Here is a 21,863-nt window from a genome sequence, read left to right as displayed (position 1 = left end):
GTACCACCAGCTTTGAGAACTCTGCTCCAAGCTGTTTGAGGTCCGGGAACTGTACAAAGGGAGAGGTGGTGAAATCCACTGGGAAGGGTTATGTTTCGGAAGACTTAACAGAGGAAATAGGATTTGGAGACGAGTATTGGAAAGGGTATTCTGAGTGGAAGGGACGGACAGCCAGAGGCTTCGTGGCATGAAATCTTACAGTGTGTCCAGGGAGTCACAGCCACGTGTGCTTGCCGAGGAGTTGACAGGGAAGCAGGAGTCAGATGACGCTGGGCCCGGTGTCCAGGGGACGGTGTTTGGCCTTTCTCTTGAGAGCACTGGGGAGCCAGACAGTTAAGGAGGGAGGCAGGGTCAAGTTTGCATGCCAGTCCTTTAGGGGTAGCAGGGCCCCTGTTCCATCTTCTGGTAGCGCTTCCTGCTGAGTGCCCCTTTTGTCCCCGCCTCCAGTTCTCACTCCTCTCTGAGGTGAGAGGCACCATTTCCCCGCAAGACCTAGAACGCTTCGACCACCTGGTGCTGAGGCGTGAGATTGAGTCCATGAAGGCACGGCAGCCCCCAGGCCCCGGGGCTGGGGACACCTACTCTATGGTCTCCTACAGTGACACGGGTTCATCCACAGGCAGCCACGGCACCTCCACCACCATCAGCTCGGCCAGGGTGAGCTTCCCCTGCCTTGTCCCTGGCTTAGTAGCCAGGACAGAGTTAAGATGCTGGCTTTGGAGTGAGACCAGCCTGAGTTCGAATCCCAGCACCACCACTTACCAGCTGTGTACCTTGCCTCTCTGAGCCTCAGTTTCTTCCTCTGTAAAAACCTAATAGTTGTTGAATGTCTACTGCATGCCAGGCATGGGCTCTTGGGGACAACAGGTGAACAAGAGAGATGTGGCCCTGCCTCCTGGGGCTTGCAGTCTGGGAAGCTGGGGGAGAAAGGTCAAAAAAAAGTAGGTAATTAGGCAAATAGAAAAAGATCATGAGAATCCTTGGGAATGCCTCTGGCATGGTGCCCACTCCCGCTGGGCACTCAGTAGATGATAATGGGCGTGGTAACTTGGACTGTGATTTTTATTTTCCCCAAGAGGCCACTCTTTTGTCTTTGGAGCCTAAGCCCAGCTTGACTTTCTTTTTTTTTTTTTTTTTTTTCGAGATGGTGTCTTGCTCTGTCACACAGACTGGAGTGCAGGGGCATGATCTTGGCTCACTGCAACCTCCACCTCCCCAATTCAAGCAATTCTCCTGCTTCAGCCTCCTAAGTAGCTGGGATTACAGGTGCCTACCACCACGACCAGCTAATTTTTGTATTTTTTGGTAGAGACGGGGTTTTGCCATGTTGGCCACGCTGGTCTCGAATTCCTGACATCAGGAGATCTGCCCACTCAGCCTCCCAAAGTGCTGGGATTACAGGTGTGAACCACCATGCCTGGCCCCAGTATGACTCTCTTGCAGACTCACCAGCCCCCCAGCAAAGCATCTGGCCATCTCAGGGTATGGTTCTGCCCCCTGGATGCTTGGAGACAAATGAATCCCAGGAGGCCTTTGCAAGGACGGGGCAGGAGGATATGCCTTGTTACCTGTCTTGGGAAACAACTGGTTGTTAAGGTCCATGCAGTGGAAGAGTCCGGGCTGGAGGTCAGGAGAGCTGGCTTGGCCCCATACTCTCCTCTATGCCCTTGTTTCTCACCTTTAGGTCATTCATCACCACTCTTCTATGGAAAGGGAGTGGGGAGAGTAATGTTTCTTAAGCAAGCGGGTGCTCCCAGATGCTGAACTGAGAGCTCTTTCTGGAGGAATCTCAGACTGGAGGCAGATACACTGTTAGCTGTCTTGTTAAATGGGAGAGCAGGAGCTCAGAGGTGTGCAGTGATGGCCATGGTTGCAGACACAGGTGGTTAATGAGTGAGGATGAGCTTGCAGCCACCAGGAAATGGCCCGGGAGCATGCACCCCTCTCTTTTGCAAACTCCAACTCCTAGTGTGTCTTTTCTTTAGCCCTGGGGTTCTAGGTTTCTAGGGGTGATTCGTTTATACTCTTCTACCTCTATCCCTCCCATCCTGAATTGCCATCATTTCCAAGGGTGCTCATCCCCTTCCTGGGATGTCCCCACAAGTCTTCCTGCATTCCTCTAGGGCTGGACATGGCTGCAGCAGAGGCAGTTTCATGTTCTGGGACAAGCAGATCACTTCTGGGGCAAGGAAGAGGCTGTCCTTCACCCCACGCTCTGAGCACATACTTTGATATGGCATTTAAGTGAGGATCTGGTTTAAGGGTGCAGGTCCTTGGCCTGATGACTGTTTCTATCCAAGATGGGCTCCACTGAGATTGGCCTTGATAATGTTCAGGCCTCAGCAGCCATGAGCCACTGCTCTAAAACCTGGGAAACTGCAGACTGTGCTTCTGCAATGGTCCCTTTAGAATCAGAGATGAAATATCCAGTGAATGGGGTGGGATGTGTTTTGGTCTGGGAGGCAGGAAGTCTAGGTTTGAGCCCCAGCCTTTCTGGTCTTCAGTTTAAGGATAAAATGGCCTGGGGTCCTTGCTGGCTCTGACTTCAGCAGCCCGAAGCCCTGAGGGCAAATCAGGCTGGAGTGCCAGGAGTCAGGTGACTATCTTGCCTGGCAAGGGCTCTGGGCAGGGGTCAGGAGCCCCCAGCTTGGCACTGGCCCACAGCAACCTTGTCCCAGCTCAGGGGGCTCTCCCCTACCTGAGAAGCACCATCTGGGGCCAGTCTGGGTCCCAGCTGTGGAAGTTGGCCCTGCTTTGCCAGAGGGGCTCTCACTGCAAATTGGGGCACCCTGGGGAAGGCAGGCCTCAGAAAGGCCATAGGATGGTTTTATACAGGGAGTTTTTTGGGACAGATGAAAAGAATGGTCCTGAAGGTTTTCCCCAAGTTTCTGAGATGGGAAGGACTCAGAATTTGTGACTGTGAAAGTCCATGGCCCACCAGGTGGCACATGCATGTCAGGATTAGGACTTACCTAGACCAGGGTGAGCTCCTGGAAGTGATTCTAAGAGAAAATTGTGCAAGCAGGAAAGGCAGCATGGAAGGGGCACTTAAGCTCGCGGTGCCTTGGTTTCCTCTTTTGCAGAGGGGCAGTGATACTACTTCCCCCAGCTTGTTGGGAGGATTAAATGAGAGGATGCCTGTGGGCCCAGGGTGAGTAACCTGCTAGTACCAGCATCCCAGAAATGCTGGCCACACCCCGAGGGCAGGTGAAGCCTCGGTTCTTTTGGACCCAGCCCCACCTGGCTGGAGAAAACTATCTGGAGATTGCACCGAGGGCCTTGGGGACTCGTGGAGGGTCTGGAAAGTGCTAGGCTGAGGGACTGCCACCACCCCTCTGACCTTCATCCCACCCAGGTACCCTCCACATGCACAGTCCAGAGTTCCCTTCCACAGATTCAGCTTCTCTGACATCACAGGACTTGGGCCTCCCTGAAGTCCGGGCCTTCTCCAAGTGAGGCTTCCAAACAGGGCCTTTCTTGAAGCTCTGCCTTTCATTAGCAGGTGTGACCTCGGACAATTCACTTCCCTTCTCTGAGCTTGTTTCTCTATCTGGGAATAGGGATCCCAGCCTTGCCCCAAAGTAAATGACTGTCTCCTGAAGGCAACATAGCAGGGACAAATGTCTTTTCTTTAGAGCAGTGGGGACTCCCGTTTCCTTCAAGGAGGCAGGCAGAATGAAGGGATGCTGGTCATGGTAGTGGGGTCTTTCCCTCCCCTCTCTCCATTATTCCTGCCCAAAGCATTCAAGGTAAATAGAAAGGGGGTTTGGAGAATGTGTGGATTTTGCATGTGCGTGTGCGTTTGTGCGCTTGGGGAAGGGGTTGTTGCTGCACCCACCCATTCCCTAATATTTATTTGATGTATCTGTTCTTTTTGCCTTTTGCTCATCCTTCCTCCCCAGGAGCGGCTGCTGTGGCTTATAGACCTGATGGAGGTACCGTCCTTCCTGCCGGTGGGGACTGTGGGAGTCCCTTAACCAGGGGCTGGGGTAGGGGGCTGTGGCCTTTTCTGCCACCCCCGTATGTCTGCACCCAGTCGTGGTGGGGACCAGGGGTTCTTATTGGTGCTGACTGTCTTTCCAGGTCATGAGGTTTCCTGAGCTCTGCAGTGAGAATCCCCTCCATTCAAATCCCAGCTCTGCCACTTTCTTGCTGTGAGACCTCGGGAAGTAGTTTCACCTCTCTGAGCTCAGTTTTAGGATCTGTAAAATGAGGATGGTAATTTCTGTGCCGTGATGTTGAAAGACCCCTTGGCCTTTGCATATGCCACGTGCTTTCTGTCTGGAATGTTCTTCTCCCCACTTCGTATGACCTGACTGTCTCCTATGTGTGCTTCAGCCCTCAGCTCAGAAGCTGCCTCTTCCAAGAAGACTTCCCTGATCCTACCAAGGGGAGTAACTTTCAGGCCATGGCTCCTCTTGCCCCCAGGCTTCCTTTGGTCACAGCTCTTGCCTCATTATGTCCTATTATAAAAGCCTGTACAGGTCTCCCAGTTACCCACTGTGACTGCTGACTCCTTGAGGGCAGCGATCGCATGTGCAGTTACCGTTGAGTCTCTATCCCTAGTGCTCAGCACAGACCCTAGCCCATAATTTGGGCCTTTATTAATAACAATAGTGGCTGAGATTTGTTGAGTGTTCTCTATGGCACTGTGGTAGTGCTTTCCATTCGTATCTTCTTTGACCCTCCCAGGAGCTAGGAGTTGTGAGTACTGCTGTGAGCCCCATTTTACAAAGAAGAAAACCAAAGCTCAGAGAGGAGAAGGAACCTGCCCAAGGTTGCACGGCTAGTGAGTGATGGAGCCAGGATTCAAACCCAGGCCTGCTCGACTCCGAGCTCTGTTGTTATCCCTGCTATCTGGCCGTGATTCTTCCCTGAAGGATCTCACCAGCTCCCTGTTAAGCATCATCTCGTCATCTATCTGCCTCTCTCCTCCCTTCCTCCTTCTTGTCCTTCCTTTCTGTTAACAAATATTGAGCACTTGCTGTGTGCTATGTACAGTTTGAGGTGCTGGGGATACAGTGGTGAACACCAAAGAAATCCTTTCCACGATGGAGTTAACAGAGCAGGAATGCCAGGCAATACACAGGATATAGATAACTGAAATACACAGTAAGCTAAATGATGACAAGTGCTAGGGAGAAAAATAAAGCAGGCAAGGGGGACCGGACCGGAGAGGGGTGGGGTGGTTAGGGAGTGACCCTTGAGTCAAGACCTGCAGGCGGTGAGGGAGAGAGCCATGCCCACATCTGGGAGAAGAGCATTTCCAACAGAAGCAGCTGCATGTGCAAAGGCCCTGAGGTAAGAGCGTGCTTGGAGTGTCAGAGAATTCCAGGCAGTCAATAAGGCCAGAGCAGAGGGAGTACAGGGGCAGACGTGTTGAGGACTTTGACTCTGAGTGAGATGGGAGCCCTTGGCAGGTAAAAGCAGGGAACTGATGTGGTCTGACTTCGATTTAACAGGATCCCCCTGACTATTGAGAATAGATAAGGGTGGGTTTGTACCAAGGTGAACTGGTTCATTCCCAGGCCAAGAAGGGCATGGGAAAGTCATGCAGCCTGAGTTGCTAAAGATGTGATGATGGGTTCTGCAGGCACCAGCTCCTCCTGTGGCCAGGTCAGCCCCTGCCCTGTTGTCTCCTGGGAACCCCTCTTCTCCCCACCCCCACACACAGCAGGCCTCAGATTAGAGGCACTGCCTTTTGCTCACTCTTCCTCCTCAGGAGCGGCTGCTGTGGTTTATAGACCTGATAGAGGTACCACCCTTCCTGCCGGTGGGGACTGTAGGAGTCCCTTAGCCATGCACACCCATGTTGGCTGCATGTGTGGCCAAAGGACAGAAACCTCCTCCACCTGGAAGCCCTCCTGCAGAGTATGCAGGGCACTGGGACCCATCCTAGGAGTCTAGACCCCCACACTTGTACTCCACTCTGTCTCTCCCAGGCAGTGTGCCCTCAAGAAAGCCCCTCACTCACTCTTGGCCTCAGTCTCCCCATCTGTACAATCATAGCAGACCCCCATGGCTCCTCCAATTATGAGAGTCTTCTCTGTGTCAGGAAGTGCTGGAAAATATTTGGGGGAGGCACAGCAGGGAGTGGCAGCTCTGTGTTCCCACCTCTTCTGTGTATATTTGAACAAGGACTGCAGCATTCCTCCAGAGAGAGAAAAAGCTTGAAATAATCACCTTTATTCACCACTAAGTGCCACTGTGTGGTCTACAACACCACATATTAGTAAGCTTTTGCTGCAATAATGCTGAGTAATAACCCCAAAATGTGGGCAACAATCCAAACATAACATGGCCAAAATCCCTTCCTGCATGGAGCTCACACACTTCTCATATCTCCGCTAAATCACTTGTCACATTGCTTTAACCTCTTCGTGGGTTTCCCTTCCCCAGTAAACAGGGAGTGCTGGTGCAAAATGGAGGCCCAGGAAGTGTGGAACAGAAACTGGAAGGAAAGTACACACTCTCCGGCCACCTGCAGGATTATCTTCTGCTATGTGGCCTTCTAAACATTCGCCTCCCACATCGTAGGAAAATGTTCTTTGTTCTAGTGTTCAGATGGGCAAGATGACATCAGGTGGCTGGCTATCGATGACTGAGATGCCCCAGACACTGGCCCCAAGTGGAGCCAGTTTCCATTTAGCCTGAATTCCTCGGATCATGCTGTGCAGTTATTGATCCCAGGTTAAATGTGGCTCATTCTGCAGCCATTTCCCTTCGAAGCAGACACAGTCGGTCAAAGGAAATCAGATCCAGCTTTCCCCCATTCGCAGACCGTGTTCATTTTCCATTTGTCTAATAGCCAGCCCTGAGCATTTTTTGCTGCCTTCACACAATATCATTTCCCCCCATAAAGATTTTGGCGGGGAAAGCAGAGTGAAAGAAGAAAGGCCTGCCTGTTATTTCTTGAATTCTTCATCTAGTGCCAGCATGCCTGTGGCAGAGGGGCTTAATTGCACAGATTCTGGGATCCTACCAGCCGGGTTCTGCTCTCCAGAGTGGTAGCTTTGTCACCTTGGGCAGATGACTTGTGTCTTCTGGGCCTCCGTTTCTGCATCTGTACAGTGGGCTGATAAGACCAGCTGTCTGTGCGTTGTTCTGAAGATTCAGTGAGATCAGGAGTGGATATGCAGGTGTGGAGTGTGGAGGAGCCTATTCTATTTCTACTCCAAAGGTTGGAAAAGGGCCCTGTATGAATCCGTTCTCACACTACTGTAAGAAACTACCCGAGACTGGGAAATTTATGAAGAAAAGAGGTTTAATTGACTCACAGTTCTGTAGGCTGTACAGGAAGCATGGCTAGGGAGGCCTCGAGAAACTTAAAATTATGGTGGAAGGTGAAGGGGAAGCAGGCACATCTTACATGGCTGGAGGTGGAGGAAGAGAAGGGGGAAGTCCTACACACTTTTAAGCAACCAGATCACATGAGAACTTACTCACTATCACAAGAACAGCAAAAGGGAAATCTGCCCCCATGATCCAATCACCTCCCACCAGGTTCCTCCCCCAACACTGGGGATTACAATTCAACATGGGATTTGGGTGAGGATACAGAGCCAAACCATTTCAGGCACTGCAGAGCATTGTAGAGAAAAGGGGATTGGAGAGGTCAAGGCCAGCCTTGTACTCAAGGAGCAAATGCCCTTGAGGTCGGGAGGCAGCAGCTGGGATTTGCCCTGGACTTGACCTCAGGCTTTTTCCACCTGGATTTGAGAGAGTTTGTGCTCCAGCCCTGTCATATGCCTGGAAGGAGGCTCCCGGCACCTGCCCAAGGATGCTGGGGACAGGATCCCTGCCCCTGAAGGCCTTACTGTCTTTCTTCCCCCCTCTTGTCCCCAAAAAAGAAGGCAAATAGGGGGCAGTGGGTGTGGCTGTCAGTGCTTCTCTGCATTGGCCTCTTATGGCCTCTGTGCCTCCCTCCTTGTCTGCAGCACAGTGAGCTGGGAGAAGCTCACGCCTGTCTCAGGCCCCTCCAGCTGCAGGGACCCCTCACTGTCAAGCCAGATTTTTTTCAGAAACAAGTAGAAAACTGTCAAAGGGCCTTATTTCTCCTCCTGCATCCTGACTTTGGTCCAACCTGGATGGTTTAGAGAATCCTCCTCCATCCATGAGCGGGGTAAGAGAGGATCTCCATTTATTCCTTCACTCACACGTTCAGCCACTCCTTCTTCTATGCAGCAGCCTTTGTGGAGCATCTCCTGCCTGTCAGGTGCTGAGCCTGCCCTCTTGAAGCTGATCAAGTCCAGTGGAGGAGACTACCTCAACTCAAATCATCTCCATAACTCACACTCTGATAAAGCGGGCTGAAGGGTGGTGTGAGAACATACATGGGCCCTGACCAGTCCGGGGTACTTGGGGAGAGAGGTTGAAGCTAAGATCTGAAGTTGTTGGCTACAGCCAGGCAATAGATGAGGTGAGACAGCTGAGGAGATGGCCAGGCATGTCTGAGGGCCCTGAGCAGGTTGGCACATGGCCACTCAGAAGGATGGAAGGAGACGAGTAGGGCCGGAGTGTCAGGAGTGAGGGGTAGAGGGACGAGAGTCAGGAGCGGGAGGCATTTGTGTTTAACCCTAAAACCATGGGATACTGTGGAGAATCTTGAGTGAGGATGTGATGTGATCCTGTTTGCGTTTTTTGTTTTTTTTTTTAAGAGATAGGGTCTCTGTTGGGGTAGCTCACTACAGCCTTGAACTCCTGGGCTTAAGTGGTCCTCCCACCTCAGCCTCCTGAGTAGCTGGGGCCACAGGCACACATGCTGCCAGGCACAGCTAATTTTTACATTTTTTTTGTAGAGATGGGGGTCTCACTATGTTGCCCAAGCTGGTCTCAAACTTCTGACCTCAAGGGGTCCTCCCGCCTTGGCCTCTCAAAGTGCTAGGATTACAGGCGTGAGCCACTGCACCCAGCCCTCTGTTCACATTTTTTAAGCTGCCTCCTCTGTGTGGAGAGAGCCCAGAGGTGCAAGATGGATGCAGGTGACCAGGAGAGGCTGTTGCTCCTGTCCAGATGACCTCCTATCCCCCACCCCAGGAAGCTGCTGAGTGCCCAGAGAGGGCACAGCAAGGATGGTAGGTGTCTTCTCCTTGAGTAGAAGAGCCCACTCCATCCCAGGGAGGCCTCAGCATGTGCCCCCTGCACCTTCCAGAAACATCAGTTTGCCTAGAGGCATTAAAGCCTCTCGGGCCGGCCACAGCTTTACCTGGAGCCTGAATAGGACCATTCCTTGCAGCCAGTGCTTTGCTGTCTCTGTAGCCGTTTATGGAACACCTGCCTTCCCCTGTGACAACTTGGGGTTGCTGGAAGCTCTTTCCACCAAACAGAGCCAAGCCCATGGAGGTCAGAGCCTGTTTGAACATGGGCTGGCCCCTGCTGCCCTCTGAGTGAGGACTTGCCAAGCTATCAAAGGGGAACTTGGACAAAACACTGACTTAGGACTGGGGGTCTTCCTCATTTCTGTGCCATAGACCCCTCTGGCAGGCTGGTGAAGTCCTGGGACCCCTTCTTAGAATAAAGCTTTAAATGTTTGAAATAAAACACAATACATGGGATGACAAATTGTATCAGGAAATACCTGATATAATTTTCAGAATATGAAAACACCATGTAAAACATGCTACTTTAGGACAGCAGTAACAGGGTTGAGCAGTGAGTCAGTAACTGCTGTAGCTGTGAAGCCAAGAAGTGCATAAATGGAATTTTGTGACATCTGCAGCAGCTGGAATGTGACGTGAAAGATCAGTGCTCTCTGTGGGTGACCATGACCAGTTCCTCTGAGGCTTTGTTGCTTCTGTTAGCAATGAAAGAAAACGTGGCCTTTCCGTTAGAGGTTAATGGAAATGAAGATGTAACAGTTCCCCCAGCCAAGTTCTCGGGTGCCTGCATTCCCTCCCAGGAGCCCTGGTTTCCAGCCTTATCCTGAGGGCTCTGCTTGCCTTAACCTTCTAGAGATTCTGGGTCACTCTCTCTTTCCACTGACGTCCTTTTCTTCAGACCACAGGGAGGGAGGCGTGGAGCAGGTTTCAGCTTAGCAGGAGGAAACGTGGTCTGTTCATCAGGGCACAGGCCTCGTTACAAGGAGGCAGTGACTCCTGCCCCATCTCAGGAGGGCTTCATGCAGAAGCTTCCCAGAGAGCTCCCTAATGTGATTTGGTGGTGAAATATGATAGCCAGAATAGACAGGCTGGTAGACAAGCACAGTGCTGGCCCAGTGTTGAGGTTGTTCTCGTGATCTCAGCCATACCAGCCAGTGCGGGGCCCAGTTAGCTGCTTTCAGGATTATTCTCTCCCATTCTGCACCTCTGACCTTTCCCTTTGGCCCACAGACTTACACCCCTACCCTGTGCTTGGAGAGATTGCGGGTCCAGTGATCCCCCGTCACCACCTGCATGACTGACATTTCCAGGGTCTTGTCCCACAAATCTCTGGCTCCTGGCCCCTGCCCCTTCACTCTGGGGAGCCCCGCTGCCCCCCCCCCCCCGGAATGCCAGGACTTCCTGGCTTTCCCCAGCTCACATCCCTGTCCCTCCGTCTCGCTACCCCCGTAGCCTTTCCTGGGGTCACAAGCTCCTCTTCCCAGCTTGCCCTGCTCTTTTCCTTGCTTCTTCAGTTTCTCCACATTGCTCTCCGCCTCTGCCTTTTCTGCTGAATCTTCTGTTTTCTCTCTTTTCTGTTATTCTCCCTCTGATCTCTTTCTCCCTCTGCCTTTATTTCCCTTCCTGTCAGCAGCCCCTTCAGGCAAAATCTAGGCCCCCACTGGCGAATATCCAGAGGCCTTTGTGACTCAGTGCCTCAGTTTCCCCACATACGGAATGAAGGAAGAACCACTCAGCCTTAGGCCTCTGGTGCATTTTGGGGTGGGGGTTGGGGGACCCTGTTGGCTTGACAGAAGTACAGAAACCCGACGAACAAAGAGCTGGAAATAGCACCTTTATGTAAGAGCCCTCCCGTTGTAATGAGGGGAAGGAGGCCTAGAAACCCGGAATTGGGCTGAGGGGAGGAGAAGGGCTAGGAGGGAGAAGCTGCGTTTTGCTGAGGTGGCCCCGGGGTGCCCAGGTGGCCTCAGGCTTTGACGTCATGCAGGGGAGCCTTACCTGCCCCTGAGTCCACCCCGCAAAGGTTGCCCCTCTTCATTTCATCCCCTTACAGTTCCCCAAGACCACACTTCTGTGATATCTGGGCCCTGATTGGGCCAGCTCAGGAAATAAGGGGTTCTTTTCTCTGAAAAAAAGGGAATTTGCTGAACTGCCACAGGTTTGAGGAAGGAGGTGGAAGAACAATGGCAGCAGGTCATCTTGGCTCTTATGGGAAGCAGGTTTTTGTCGGGGATATGGAGTCGGGCCTTGAATAGAGTTCAGCTTTCTGCCCTGTCCTTGCTGTGTGACCTTGGACAGGTGACCTTCCCTCTCTGATCTTCAGTCACCTCAGCTGTAGAGTGGGTGGAGGGTCCCATCTGAAAGGATTAATGGAGCCGCCAGGTCTAGGCCCTCACTGAGGCTCTGGCCTCAGTGGGTACAGGGGGAGGGGGCCCAGGTGGCTGTGATTGTGTGTGGGTGGTGGCGAAAGTGAACAGGCCCAGCTCCTGCATGAGCTCTGACCTTGAGCCTCCTCTGGAAGCTCAAGCAGAAACGCAAGCAGAAATGCCGTTCCGCAGGCGTTTCTGCTGACGCATCCCCTGGGGTTCTTAGCCGGCTGTCTGCAGCTATTTCAGCTGCATAAGGAACATGGCTCGGGGACTCGGGACTCCTGAGCGTCTGGATTCAGCAGATGGAGTCTGGCAGGGCTGGGCTCCGAGGGCTGGGCTCCGACCCGTCTGCCATTTGCTCCACTTCAAGCCTCCCCGACAGGGCTGGATATTCATCCCTCGTCTACCCCTCACCCTCCCAACCCTCCACCTCCACCTGCCATGTCCCCAGGATGCAGTTAGTAGCAGGGAATGAGGCTGAGGCCAGGGCCAGCTATGGCTGCCTTCTCTCTCATTTCCAAGAGGGTTGCTCATGGGGACCTCAGGTTCCTATGACGTCAAGGCCCTGTCCATTTCTGGGGTTGGGATAGTGCAGCATGGGCATTGGGGTGACCCAGACCCGGGTTAGAAACCTGACCTTCTGTAGAACGGTCAGATAACCTTGGACGAGTCTCTTCCCTCTCTGAACTTCAGGCGTAATCGATGTGACAAGGGACAGTCCTAGTGCCTGCCTCACAGGGTCATTGGGAGGATCAAATGAGATAATATAAGTAAAACACCCAGCACGGGGCTTGGCACACAGTAGGTCCTTTGTCGTTCTCTAATACCCTTTCCAGGAAAAAGTCACACCCTCCCTGAGCTTCCCTGGAAAGTCATGGTTGCCTGATAAGAGCTTCCTGCACAGCTGAATGTGCAAAGCCCCGGATGCGCCAGAGCAGGGCAGGATCCCATGGCATTGGTCCCACCATGTACTGTCATCTGAGCCCAACCCCAGCTTCCCCCAGGATCAGCTGCAGGTCGAATTCCTGGGGCAGGGGGCAGTGGCTCCACCTGAATGTGGCAGAGGCTCCCCTTGTCTTTGCTGTAGATACCTCTGAGGCTCTGACCCCTCTCTGTGCCTCCTGCTGACACCAGGGCCATGAATGTTGAGCCTGAGGAAGTGATTGCATGTCAATCACTGCCTCACTGTTCACCTTAACGTGCCTGGCTGGACTACTTCCAGGGAGCATTGGACTCATTATGGTCTTGGAGGAGGGAGGTGGTGTGAGAGGGCTGCCATTCTTTTCCATCCTAATTGTCATATGGGCCAGGACACGTCTCGCGGTTCATTCTCTTGCTAGGGCAGATTGCAAGGCCTCCCAATCTCCCGATGCATGTAACAGTCACCTTCCTCATACATTGTGCCAGGCCCTATTCTGAGTGCTTTGTAAGTGTTAACATGTCCACTGCATAAGGCAGGTATTGCTGTTAACCTATTTTACAGAGGAAGGATTTACCCATCATCACTCAGCTGCAAGCGGCAGAACTGGGTGTGAGCTCAAAGAAGCCTCAGAGTTGGCAGCCAGAACCAGTGTCACTAATCAGTGAGTGAGAGAGCAGCCCAATCACCCTCCCCGTTTTGAAAGAATCCCCCCAACCACCACATACCGCCCTTGCATCACAGGGGCTGTCAGCAGCAGCTTCCTATGAGGCCGTGTGCAGTTAACAGGTCAGGACCAAGGTTTGTGTGTAAGCCTCAACTTTGTGGGGAAATGGGGGCCGTTGCCCCTGCCTGACTCTGCCCTTGAAGCATCATGGGACCAGATGAGTAGCTCTGGGTTTGCAGGGCTCTGACCCAGCAGGCCCGAGCTGGCATCTTGTGGGTCGAGATAGGGATATGTGTGGCATGACTGGCCTCTCTCTGGTATGGCATCAGGGGTGCCTTCTGTCCCCACCTGCTGCCTTGGCACTCATTCAGACATTCATTACTGCTCACTGCAGTGACCTGCAGCACCACCCCTCTTAACTCCCTGCCTGCTCTGGCCTCCTCCAATGATGGCTAGAGTGATTGATTCATTCATTCATCCTGCCATTCATTCACGGATTCATCAGTTTGCTTTGTAAATATTTATCCAGCAGCCACTGTTCTGAACACTGAGGAGAGAGTGAGGACCGAGTAGTTGCACGTCCTGCCTTCTCAGAGTTTATATCCTATTGGGAGAGACAGACAGTATGCAAAGAGTATAAAGTCAGATGGTGATAGGTGTTACACAGGAAACCAAAGCAGGAACAGGGGATAGACAGGGATGGGGATGGGGCAGTGCTGTTTTAGACAAGGCTTCTCCGGGAGGGCCTCACTGAGGTCTGAACTAAACAAAGTGAAGGGAAGAACCACAGTGTGGTGCAGAGCGAGAGCAGCAGGTGCAAAGGCCCTGGGGCAGTAATGAGCTCGTGATGTTGGAGTAGCAGGAAAGGGCCCGGTCATGTAGGCACAAGGAGTGGGGTTTGGAACTTCCTCCAACTGAGATGAAGAGGCCCTTGGGGGTCCTGAGCTGCAGAGAGACCTGACATATGTTTCCGGCATGACTCCCTAGCTGCTGGGTGGAGATGGTGATCAATGAGAAGGAGAAAAATAAGGTGGAGTGGGATGAGGGGAAGGTTATGATTTTAGCTGTGGTGGTGAGGGTACACCTTGTCGAGGAGGTGACAGGTGGGTTAGGTCTTGGAGGTGAGCGACAGCATCCCTTGTGGGTGGATAGCTAAGCAGAAGAGTTGCAGACAGAGACAACAGCCAGTGTGAAGACTGACACATCCGTGGTGTTCCAGCCTGGTTGGAGAGGATGTGAGCAAATGGGATCTTTGTAGAAGGCAAACTTGACCACATCTCCATGGCAACCCACTGCCCTCAGGCTTAAATGCAAGAGCTCCATGCTTGATTTCTGTGGAGCTGCTTGGGAGTTCTCAAACATCCTATCTCCATTCCTGCTTTACACCCTTTCCTCTGTCTGAAACACCTATCGTTCCCTTCTTTGCTCTGCTCACTCATAAGACCTAGCTTTGAGTTGTGCCCCGTCCTCCAGGAAGCCTTCCTTGATAACCCCTCCCCTGATTGCATTATATGCCTGTGTTTGCCCGTTGGGTGCTCTCTCTGCAGTCTCCCTGTTGCTTGTTTGCTTGTCGACTGACCCCGTTGTCTCTGAGCTACCAATGGCAGGGTTGGTGTCCCACCTCCTCTGTGTCCCCAGCCCCTTATCAGCCTGGAGCTTCAGAGACTGCTCAGTACTGATGAGCACTGCACTTGGGACCTCAGCCAAGTGTTGATGTAGCCAGCAGGGTCCTCCAGAGAAAGGGAAGCAATCAGATATACTATATTTATTGTGTGGGATTGGCCCACGCAATGATGGAGGTTGAGAAGTCCCTTGATCTGCCATCTGCAAGTTGGAGGCCTGGGAAAGCTGGTGGTTTTGTTTTAGTCCAAGTCCAAAGGCCCAATAACCATGAGCTCCGGTTTCTGAGGGAGGAGGAGATGGATGTCTCAGTTCTAGAAGAGCGTGCAAATTTGCCCTTCCTCCGCCTTTCTATTCTGTTCAGGCCCTTAGTGGATTGGATGAGGCCCACCCACATTGGGGAGGGTGAGTTTTGCCCAGTCCACCCATTCAGATGCTGATCTCTCCTGGAAACACCCTCACAGACACACCCAGAAATAATGTTTTACCAGCTATCTCGGCATCCCTCAGCCCAGTCAAGTTGACACGCGAAGCTAATCATCACAGTGGCGGAAGCTCTTTTACATTCTGGGCTCTGGGGCCGAGAGAACTGGCTCCCTTAGCCCTCAAGAGAGCCCAGCTCAGAGAGGAGCTCCGATGGGCCCCCCATAGATGGCCCACAAATGGCCTTTTGGCAGCCCAGTGTCACTTAAGGGGGCATTGGGTTTCTTCTTGTGAACTGGGAAGGGAAGAAAGAAATAGACGTTTTTTGCAAAATAAGGTCCATTTAAACCTTAAACCACCACCTTGGGATTAAAACCGTTAGAATTTTCAAAAGGGAGAGACTCTCCCCATCCACTTCTCTCTTGCCATTTTCACACCTTCCTGGGATGCATCAGCAAGTGGTGGAGAGAGGCCTTGGCTTTTGGAGGCATGACTGTGGAGCCCAGCACTCGTGGCCAAACCCAGGAATTCCCAGCCCAGGCTAGAGACGCCCCAGCATCTCTGGCAGTTCAGGGGATGCCTGAAAGTGATCAGAAAGTCCCAAAGAAAACTTAACTTCAAAGTGACCAGCAGGCAAATTGACCTTCATTTTAATGGGTAAAGTGAATTTTGATGAAGTGAGGTATGTCAGGGCTCACATGAACCACATGGAGGTGTCCTAAGACTTCCTCAATTTTGGTGTGCTGGAGAACAAACCAGTTTTCCCTTCTTAGCTTCTGTTTGCTCACTTTGCTTTCTCGTCCATTTCTAGAACACTCTGGACCTGGAGGAAACTGGCGAGGCTGTCCAGGGCAATGTCAACGCCCTCCCAGATGTGTCCGTGGTAAGGCCCTGGCTGGCCCTTTGGTTCTGCTCTCCCTGGTGTGCTCAGGTCCTGGAGGCTCTCTCCTCTCCATGACAGCCACAGAGAAAGGGCACAGGGTGGCAAAGGAGACAGAGGCCTCTGCCATGAGCTCTCACACCCAGCTACAGGTCTGTGCATGAGCTCACCACTCTAGTATCTCTAGCAGGCACCAGGATCGCTTGCCTCTGGTGACTTCAGGGGGGGCCATCAGGCTGGCTGGCCACAGTATGACTTTGACCAAGTTTCTTAGCCTCTCCGTGCCTCAGTTTCCCCGTCGGTAAAGTGGGGATGATGATCATAGCATACCTACCCCATAAGTTCGTGGCATGGAGTAAATTAATGAAGTAAAGCCTTTAGGACGGTGCCTGGAAGGCTGTTAGAGCTGTGCAGGTGTCTGGTGTTGACCTAGGCAGAGGGGAATGGTCGTCACAGTGCCCGTAGCTGCCCCTCACTGTGCACCTGCTGTGGTGCGGGCACTGTGCTAACAGTATTCACATGGCTTTTGACATCACCACGCCACCTCTGCTGGGTAGGTGTGCTTTTCCCCATTGCCCAGAGGTGCACTCAGAGAGGTGTTGTGCCTTGCCCGGGGCCACACAGCACCCCAGCCCATGTATCCATCTCCTCCCGTCCATTCTCTCTCCAGTCCTTTCACACCTCTTGCCTCTAGTACTCAAGATCACCCCCTAAAAAGAAAAGCCAAATAAATGCATTTTTTATATTTCCATCCTCTTCATCCTGTCTCTAATGAAGTCTTGTTCCCTGTGACAAGCTCTGGCTGATGCCAAGAACTTCAGTTTCCAAAGGTAATGATGCTGTCCCCAGAGACACCCGCCAAGATCCCAATGCTTATCAGCTGCTGAGATGCAGGGGAGAAGTTTTCCACTCAGGTGTTGCATTATTCAGAGCAGCGTGGCCAAGAGCAGTTAGAGTGGGGACAGAATTCCAGCCGGGCCTGGCACCACTCAGCTGCTCGGCCTCCCCTCTTCCAGGCGTGATGGGTTCTGACTCCTTCTCCGCCTGTTGGGTCTCTTGGCAGGATGATGTCAGATCCACCTCCGAGGGGCTGTCAAGCTTCAAGCCACTGCCTCCCCCACCACCTCTGGCCCAAGGCAACGACCGCCCACCAGGCCAGCCAAGGAAGCTGGGGAGAGAAGACCTCCAGCCGCCTTCCTCCACGCCTTCCTGCGCGGGCACTGTCTTCTCGGCTCCACAGAACCGCAGCCCACCGGCGGGCACTGCACCCACCCCAGGGACCTCCTCTGCACAGGACTCACCCTCTTCCCCCATCTATGCCTCCATCTCCCCTGCCAACCCCAGCTCCAAGAGGCCGCTGGACGCCCATCTGGCCCTGGTCAACCAACACCCCATCGGCCCCTTCCCACGGGTCCAGTCACCCCCGCACCTGAAAAGCCCCTCTGCAGAGGCCACAGTGGGTGGGGGCTGCCTTCCGCCCCCATCGCCCTCTGGCCACCCAGACCAGACAGGCACAAACCAGCACTTTGTCATGGTGGAGGTCCACCGCCCCGACAGCGAGCCAGACGTCAATGAAGTGAGGGCGCTGCCCCAGACTCGCAGTGAGTACAGCAAGGCCAGGCTCTGTGGTCCTTGGGGGTCCCTGTCCTCTCCGGGTCAGTCTACCTGATGACACAGTGAAGGGTGAGACCAGCTACTTGTTGAGGGGGCTCAGGGCCAGAGTAGCGAGGGGAGTTGGAGACCCCAGTTTGAATCCCGGCTCTGCCACTGACTAGCTGTGTGACTGTGGACAAGCTGCCGTCTACACCTTGCTTTCCCCATCATAAAATGGAGATAACAGTGACAGTCCTGCCAGGTTGCTGTGAGTGTTGGGGCGCCTTCTCCAGCTCCCCCTACCCTGGCCACCCTGTGTTCACCAGGAGGACTGAACTCGTGGAGGGCAGGGGTGGCTTCTCTTCCTGTCCCCGACGGCCTGGCCTGGAGTATATGCTGGGGGGAAAGGTGGAAACTGAAGTGGCAGTCTCTGGACCCCTGGCAGGTCTAGGGTCAGGGTGCAGGAAGAATCTTGGGGAGGCCAGCTGACGCTGTGCCCCGGTTTGCTAGAGGACATGGGCTGGGGGATAGAGGGAAGGGCAGAGCCTGCTTCCCCGCCCTGAAAGCTGTGGAGCTCATGCCTGTGAGTGAGTTGGGAGCATTTTGTTGGATTCTGCTGCCATCTTGTGGCTGCAGTGATACATAGGCTCCATAGGACGTTCCCTGAGCGCCTGCACAGACCAAGATGCAAAATGCAGGGCCCTGGAGCTCGCAGCCTAGTGAGGGGAGGCAGCTGAGGGAGAGCAGGCAGACGTGGTGAGAAGACCCAGGGCTGTCACAGATGGATCACTGCTGTCTCTGGATCTGTCACTGAGCTGGACACGCAGGGATAATAAGAGCTAACAGCCGTACTAACAATAAGCACTTTGTGCCAGTGTTCAAAGGGCCTTGCCTATAGTATTAACTCATTTAATCCTCCCAGTAGCCCTGTGAGGTTGGTACTATTACTATCCCCATTTTACGAATGAACAAACTGAGACGTGGAAAGTAGTAATTTCTGGCTGGGTGCAGTGGCTCATGCCTGTAATCTGAGCACTTTGGGAGGTGGAGACGGGCAGGTCGTTTGAGGTCAGGATTTCGACCTCAGGAGCCTGGGCAACTTGGTGAAAGCCCGATTTCTACTAAAGACACAATAATTAGCCAGGTGTGGTGGCGGGCACCTGTAGTCCCAGCTACTCAGAAGGCTGAGGTGGGAGGACCGCTTGAACCCGGGAGGCAGAGGTTGCAGTGAGCCAAGATTGCACCACTGGACTCCAGCCTAGGTGACAGAGTGAGAATCTGTCTCAAAAAAAAAAAAAAGAGAGACAGAGAGAGAAAAAAAGTAGTAATTTCTAGCTTACCAAGAGAAAAAGAGAAATTCCACCACACCTGGCCTGAACCCCTGCACGGCCGCTACCTGAGCCGAGTGGTGGGCACATGCCCTCCAGCCACCAGTCAACCCATGCTGCTTCACTATGTGTATAACAGCCGGGCCCCTGAGTTTGAAACCCTAGGTTAAGAACCCACACCCTGGAGCCAGGCAGTCTAGCACAAGTCTATTCCCTGGACTGCTCCATTCTATACATCAGATCTATGAGTTTTTGCAATCACCCCAGTGGTTAGGCACCATCGTTTCTGTATTAGAAGGAGAACATAGGAAGCTTAGAGAGGCTCTGTTACTTGCCCAGGCTTGCACAGCTGGTGAGTGGGAATTCAAACCTGACCTGCCAGACTCCAGAGTGTGTGTTCTTAACTTGGGGTCTCAAACTCAGGGGCCAGGCTGTTACACACATAGTGAAGTTGACTGGTGGCTGGAGGGCATGTGCCCTCCACTTGGCTCAGGCAGGGGCCGTGCAGGGGTTCAGGCCAGGTGTGGTGGAATTTCTCTTTTATTCTTGGGAAGCTAGAAATTACTTATATGAAATCTTCTAATTTGAATATGTTGGTTCATCATTAAAAATTGATAGCATTATGTGAGTTTTAAAACAAAGAAAACACCCACATCTGTGGGCTGGGTTTGCCTCCTGACTTCTGTTTTATCATCATGCCAGTGGCTGAGAACTGGGAGATCTAGGCAGATGTCCTGGAAGTCACAGCCTTCAGGCCAGGTCTGGTTGAAAGGACAGGTCTTGAGTAGGTGGAAAGGGTGGCAGGGAGTGGACCTGCCCTCCAGCCCCACGATCTCTTCATTCCTTCCCCCATCTTTGCCTGGGGAATTCCCCCAGCCTTCCAGCCTCCATCTCCGTCACTGCCTCCAGGCAGCCCTCCCTGACCCCAGCTATATAAGCTGCTTCTCTCTTCCTTTTCCCCTCTCCAGCAGCCTCTACACTCTCCCAGCTCTCGGACAGCGGGCAGACTCTAAGCGAGGACAGTGGTGTGGATGCTGGCGAGGCAGAGGCCAGTGCCCCAGGCCGAGGCAGGCAGTCGGTGTCCACCAAGAGCAGGAGTAGCAAGGAGCTGCCTCGAAACGAGAGGCCCACAGACGGGGCCAACAAACCGGTGAGCCAGGAGGAGGAGGATGCAGAGGGCTGAGAGGAACACGGGCCCCAGGTACAGAATGGGAGGTCCCGGGACCAGGGCTCCGCTTGGCAAGTGACCACAAGGGGAGGTAGTGAGCTCCCCATCACTGGAGGGATTTGGACGTCCCAGAGGAGCACTGGGTTAGGAAGCTGGAGGCCCAGTTTCAGCTCTGCCTTTGCACTGACATTAGGGGCTGAGGCTGAGGTTGGTCTTGGGACTCTTTAAGCTCCTCTCAGTTTTGACATGGCCAGGTGGCTGAGATAGTCTTCGGAGTCAGGCCTGGATTCAAGTCCTGATGCCGCCACCAGACAGCCTTAGGCAAGCTCCTTAACCTTCCGAGCCTCGGGGATTTTGGTGAGGATTAAAGAGCCAAGAACACAAGTGCTTTGCTTAGCGCGTGGCACACCTGAGGCTCCCAACACAGGGCTGGAGCCTGAGCTCTGCTGACCCAGAGAGGTGTCACGGCCCGGCCCAGCCCCCTGGCCAGGCCTGCCAACTGCGAAGGCCTCAGTGGTGTCCTTCCTAACACCCACAGCCTGGACTCCTGGAGCCCACGTCCACTCTGGTCCGTGTGAAGAAAAGTGCGGCCACCCTGGGCATCGCCATCGAGGGTGGCGCCAACACCCGCCAGCCCCTGCCTAGGATTGTCACTATTCAGGTATGTCCCCAGGGGCCCCACTTGCCATCTCTCCCTATCCCCGAAAGGCCCTTTCTCAGCATCTCCAGGGTTTTGCGACTCCCATGGGTAACACGGCACTCAGGGGCAGACCTAGGCTTATGTCACCTTTGCTCTTCTGGGCCTCAGCTTTCCTAATCCGAGAAGTGGACACCCAGATTGTAGCTGCCTGCTTGGCATTGTTAGGACTGACCCAGTGGGTGGTCAAAGCCAGGCCCATCTAACCCTCGGGCATCCCATGCCGTGTGTCTCCTCCCTGCAGAGAGGCGGCTCAGCTCACAACTGTGGGCAGCTCAAGGTGGGCCACGTGATCCTGGAAGTGAATGGGCTGACGCTTCGGGGCAAGGAGCACCGGGAGGCCGCCCGCATTATCGCGGAGGCCTTCAAGACCAAGGACCGTGACTACATCGACTTTCTGGTCACTGAGTTCAATGTGATGCTCTAGAGGCCAAGGCCTGAGGGCCTCCCACCACTGCCCAGCCCCTGGTCCCAGTCCCTTCCCACCGTTGGCTTCATCAAGCTCCTTGCGGGGTTGGGGCTGCATGGCCAGGGTAGCAGGAAGACATCCCCCCTCCATCCCAGCCCACTGGACCAGAACTGGGAGAGGAAGAGAGCAGGGCAAGGCAGACAGAAGGTCAGGTCAGGAACTCGTGCTGTACTGGGTACACAGTAGGTGCCCAAGACAAGTGGGTTGCAAGACAGGAAGAAAGGAAAAGGAAGAGCAGAGTGCTGGTTTCTCCGGGTTGGGTTGGGGGCACTGCTGTCCCCCCTCCAGCTAGGACCCAGCCCATCCCCAGATGCCTGAGCCTTTGTCCAAAGTGAGGTCACTTGACAATTCGTGGACACGGCCCCCAGTCAGGGGGCATCTTGCAGGACGTTTAGTGCCACAAATAAGCATCAAGCACCTCCCCATTCACACCCCCATTCCTCCTGGCTCCTTATCCCCCATGGTGTTTATTATTTATTTTCCTCCCCATGCCCCTGGGGACCCCAAGGCCCCAGCTTCCCTCTGCACCCCCAGCCTATCCCAGAGGCCTTGCAGGTGACCAGCAGTGTCATTGTATTTATATACAGAGCTTATGACTTTAATTTTTCAATAAAGAAATCTGAACAAGGTTA

General features: G+C 53.5%; 1 protein-coding gene across 7 annotated transcripts in view; it reads left to right on the top strand.

Annotated features, from left to right (window-relative positions):
* Positions 1 to 21,863, top strand: part of WHRN (whirlin) — a 104,411-nt gene extending 82,548 nt beyond the window's left edge. For 4 of the 7 annotated variants that reach the window (XM_058445084.1, XM_032164958.2, XM_058445085.1 and 1 more), the window contains 6 exons: positions 448 to 657; positions 15,908 to 15,979; positions 17,040 to 17,577; positions 19,866 to 20,047; positions 20,604 to 20,726; positions 21,007 to 21,854. In XM_058445084.1, coding sequence (XP_058301067.1) covers positions 448 to 657; positions 15,908 to 15,979; positions 17,040 to 17,577; positions 19,866 to 20,047; positions 20,604 to 20,726; positions 21,007 to 21,189 — 1,308 coding nt within the window. In that variant the 3' untranslated portion in view covers positions 21,190 to 21,854. Of the gene's footprint in view, positions 1 to 447; positions 658 to 15,907; positions 15,980 to 17,039; positions 17,578 to 19,865; positions 20,048 to 20,603; positions 20,727 to 21,006 lie in introns of all 7 variants that reach the window. The other 3 variants (XM_032164957.2, XM_032164956.2, XM_032164959.2) reach the window with 3 other exon arrangements.

This window comes from Hylobates moloch, unplaced genomic scaffold (assembly GCF_009828535.3).
Source record: "Hylobates moloch isolate HMO894 unplaced genomic scaffold, HMol_V3 SCAFFOLD_10, whole genome shotgun sequence".
Classification (NCBI taxonomy): domain Eukaryota; kingdom Metazoa; phylum Chordata; class Mammalia; order Primates; family Hylobatidae; genus Hylobates; species Hylobates moloch.
Note: the sequence above shows the minus strand (reverse complement) of the source record. Positions and strands in the feature narration are given on the sequence as shown.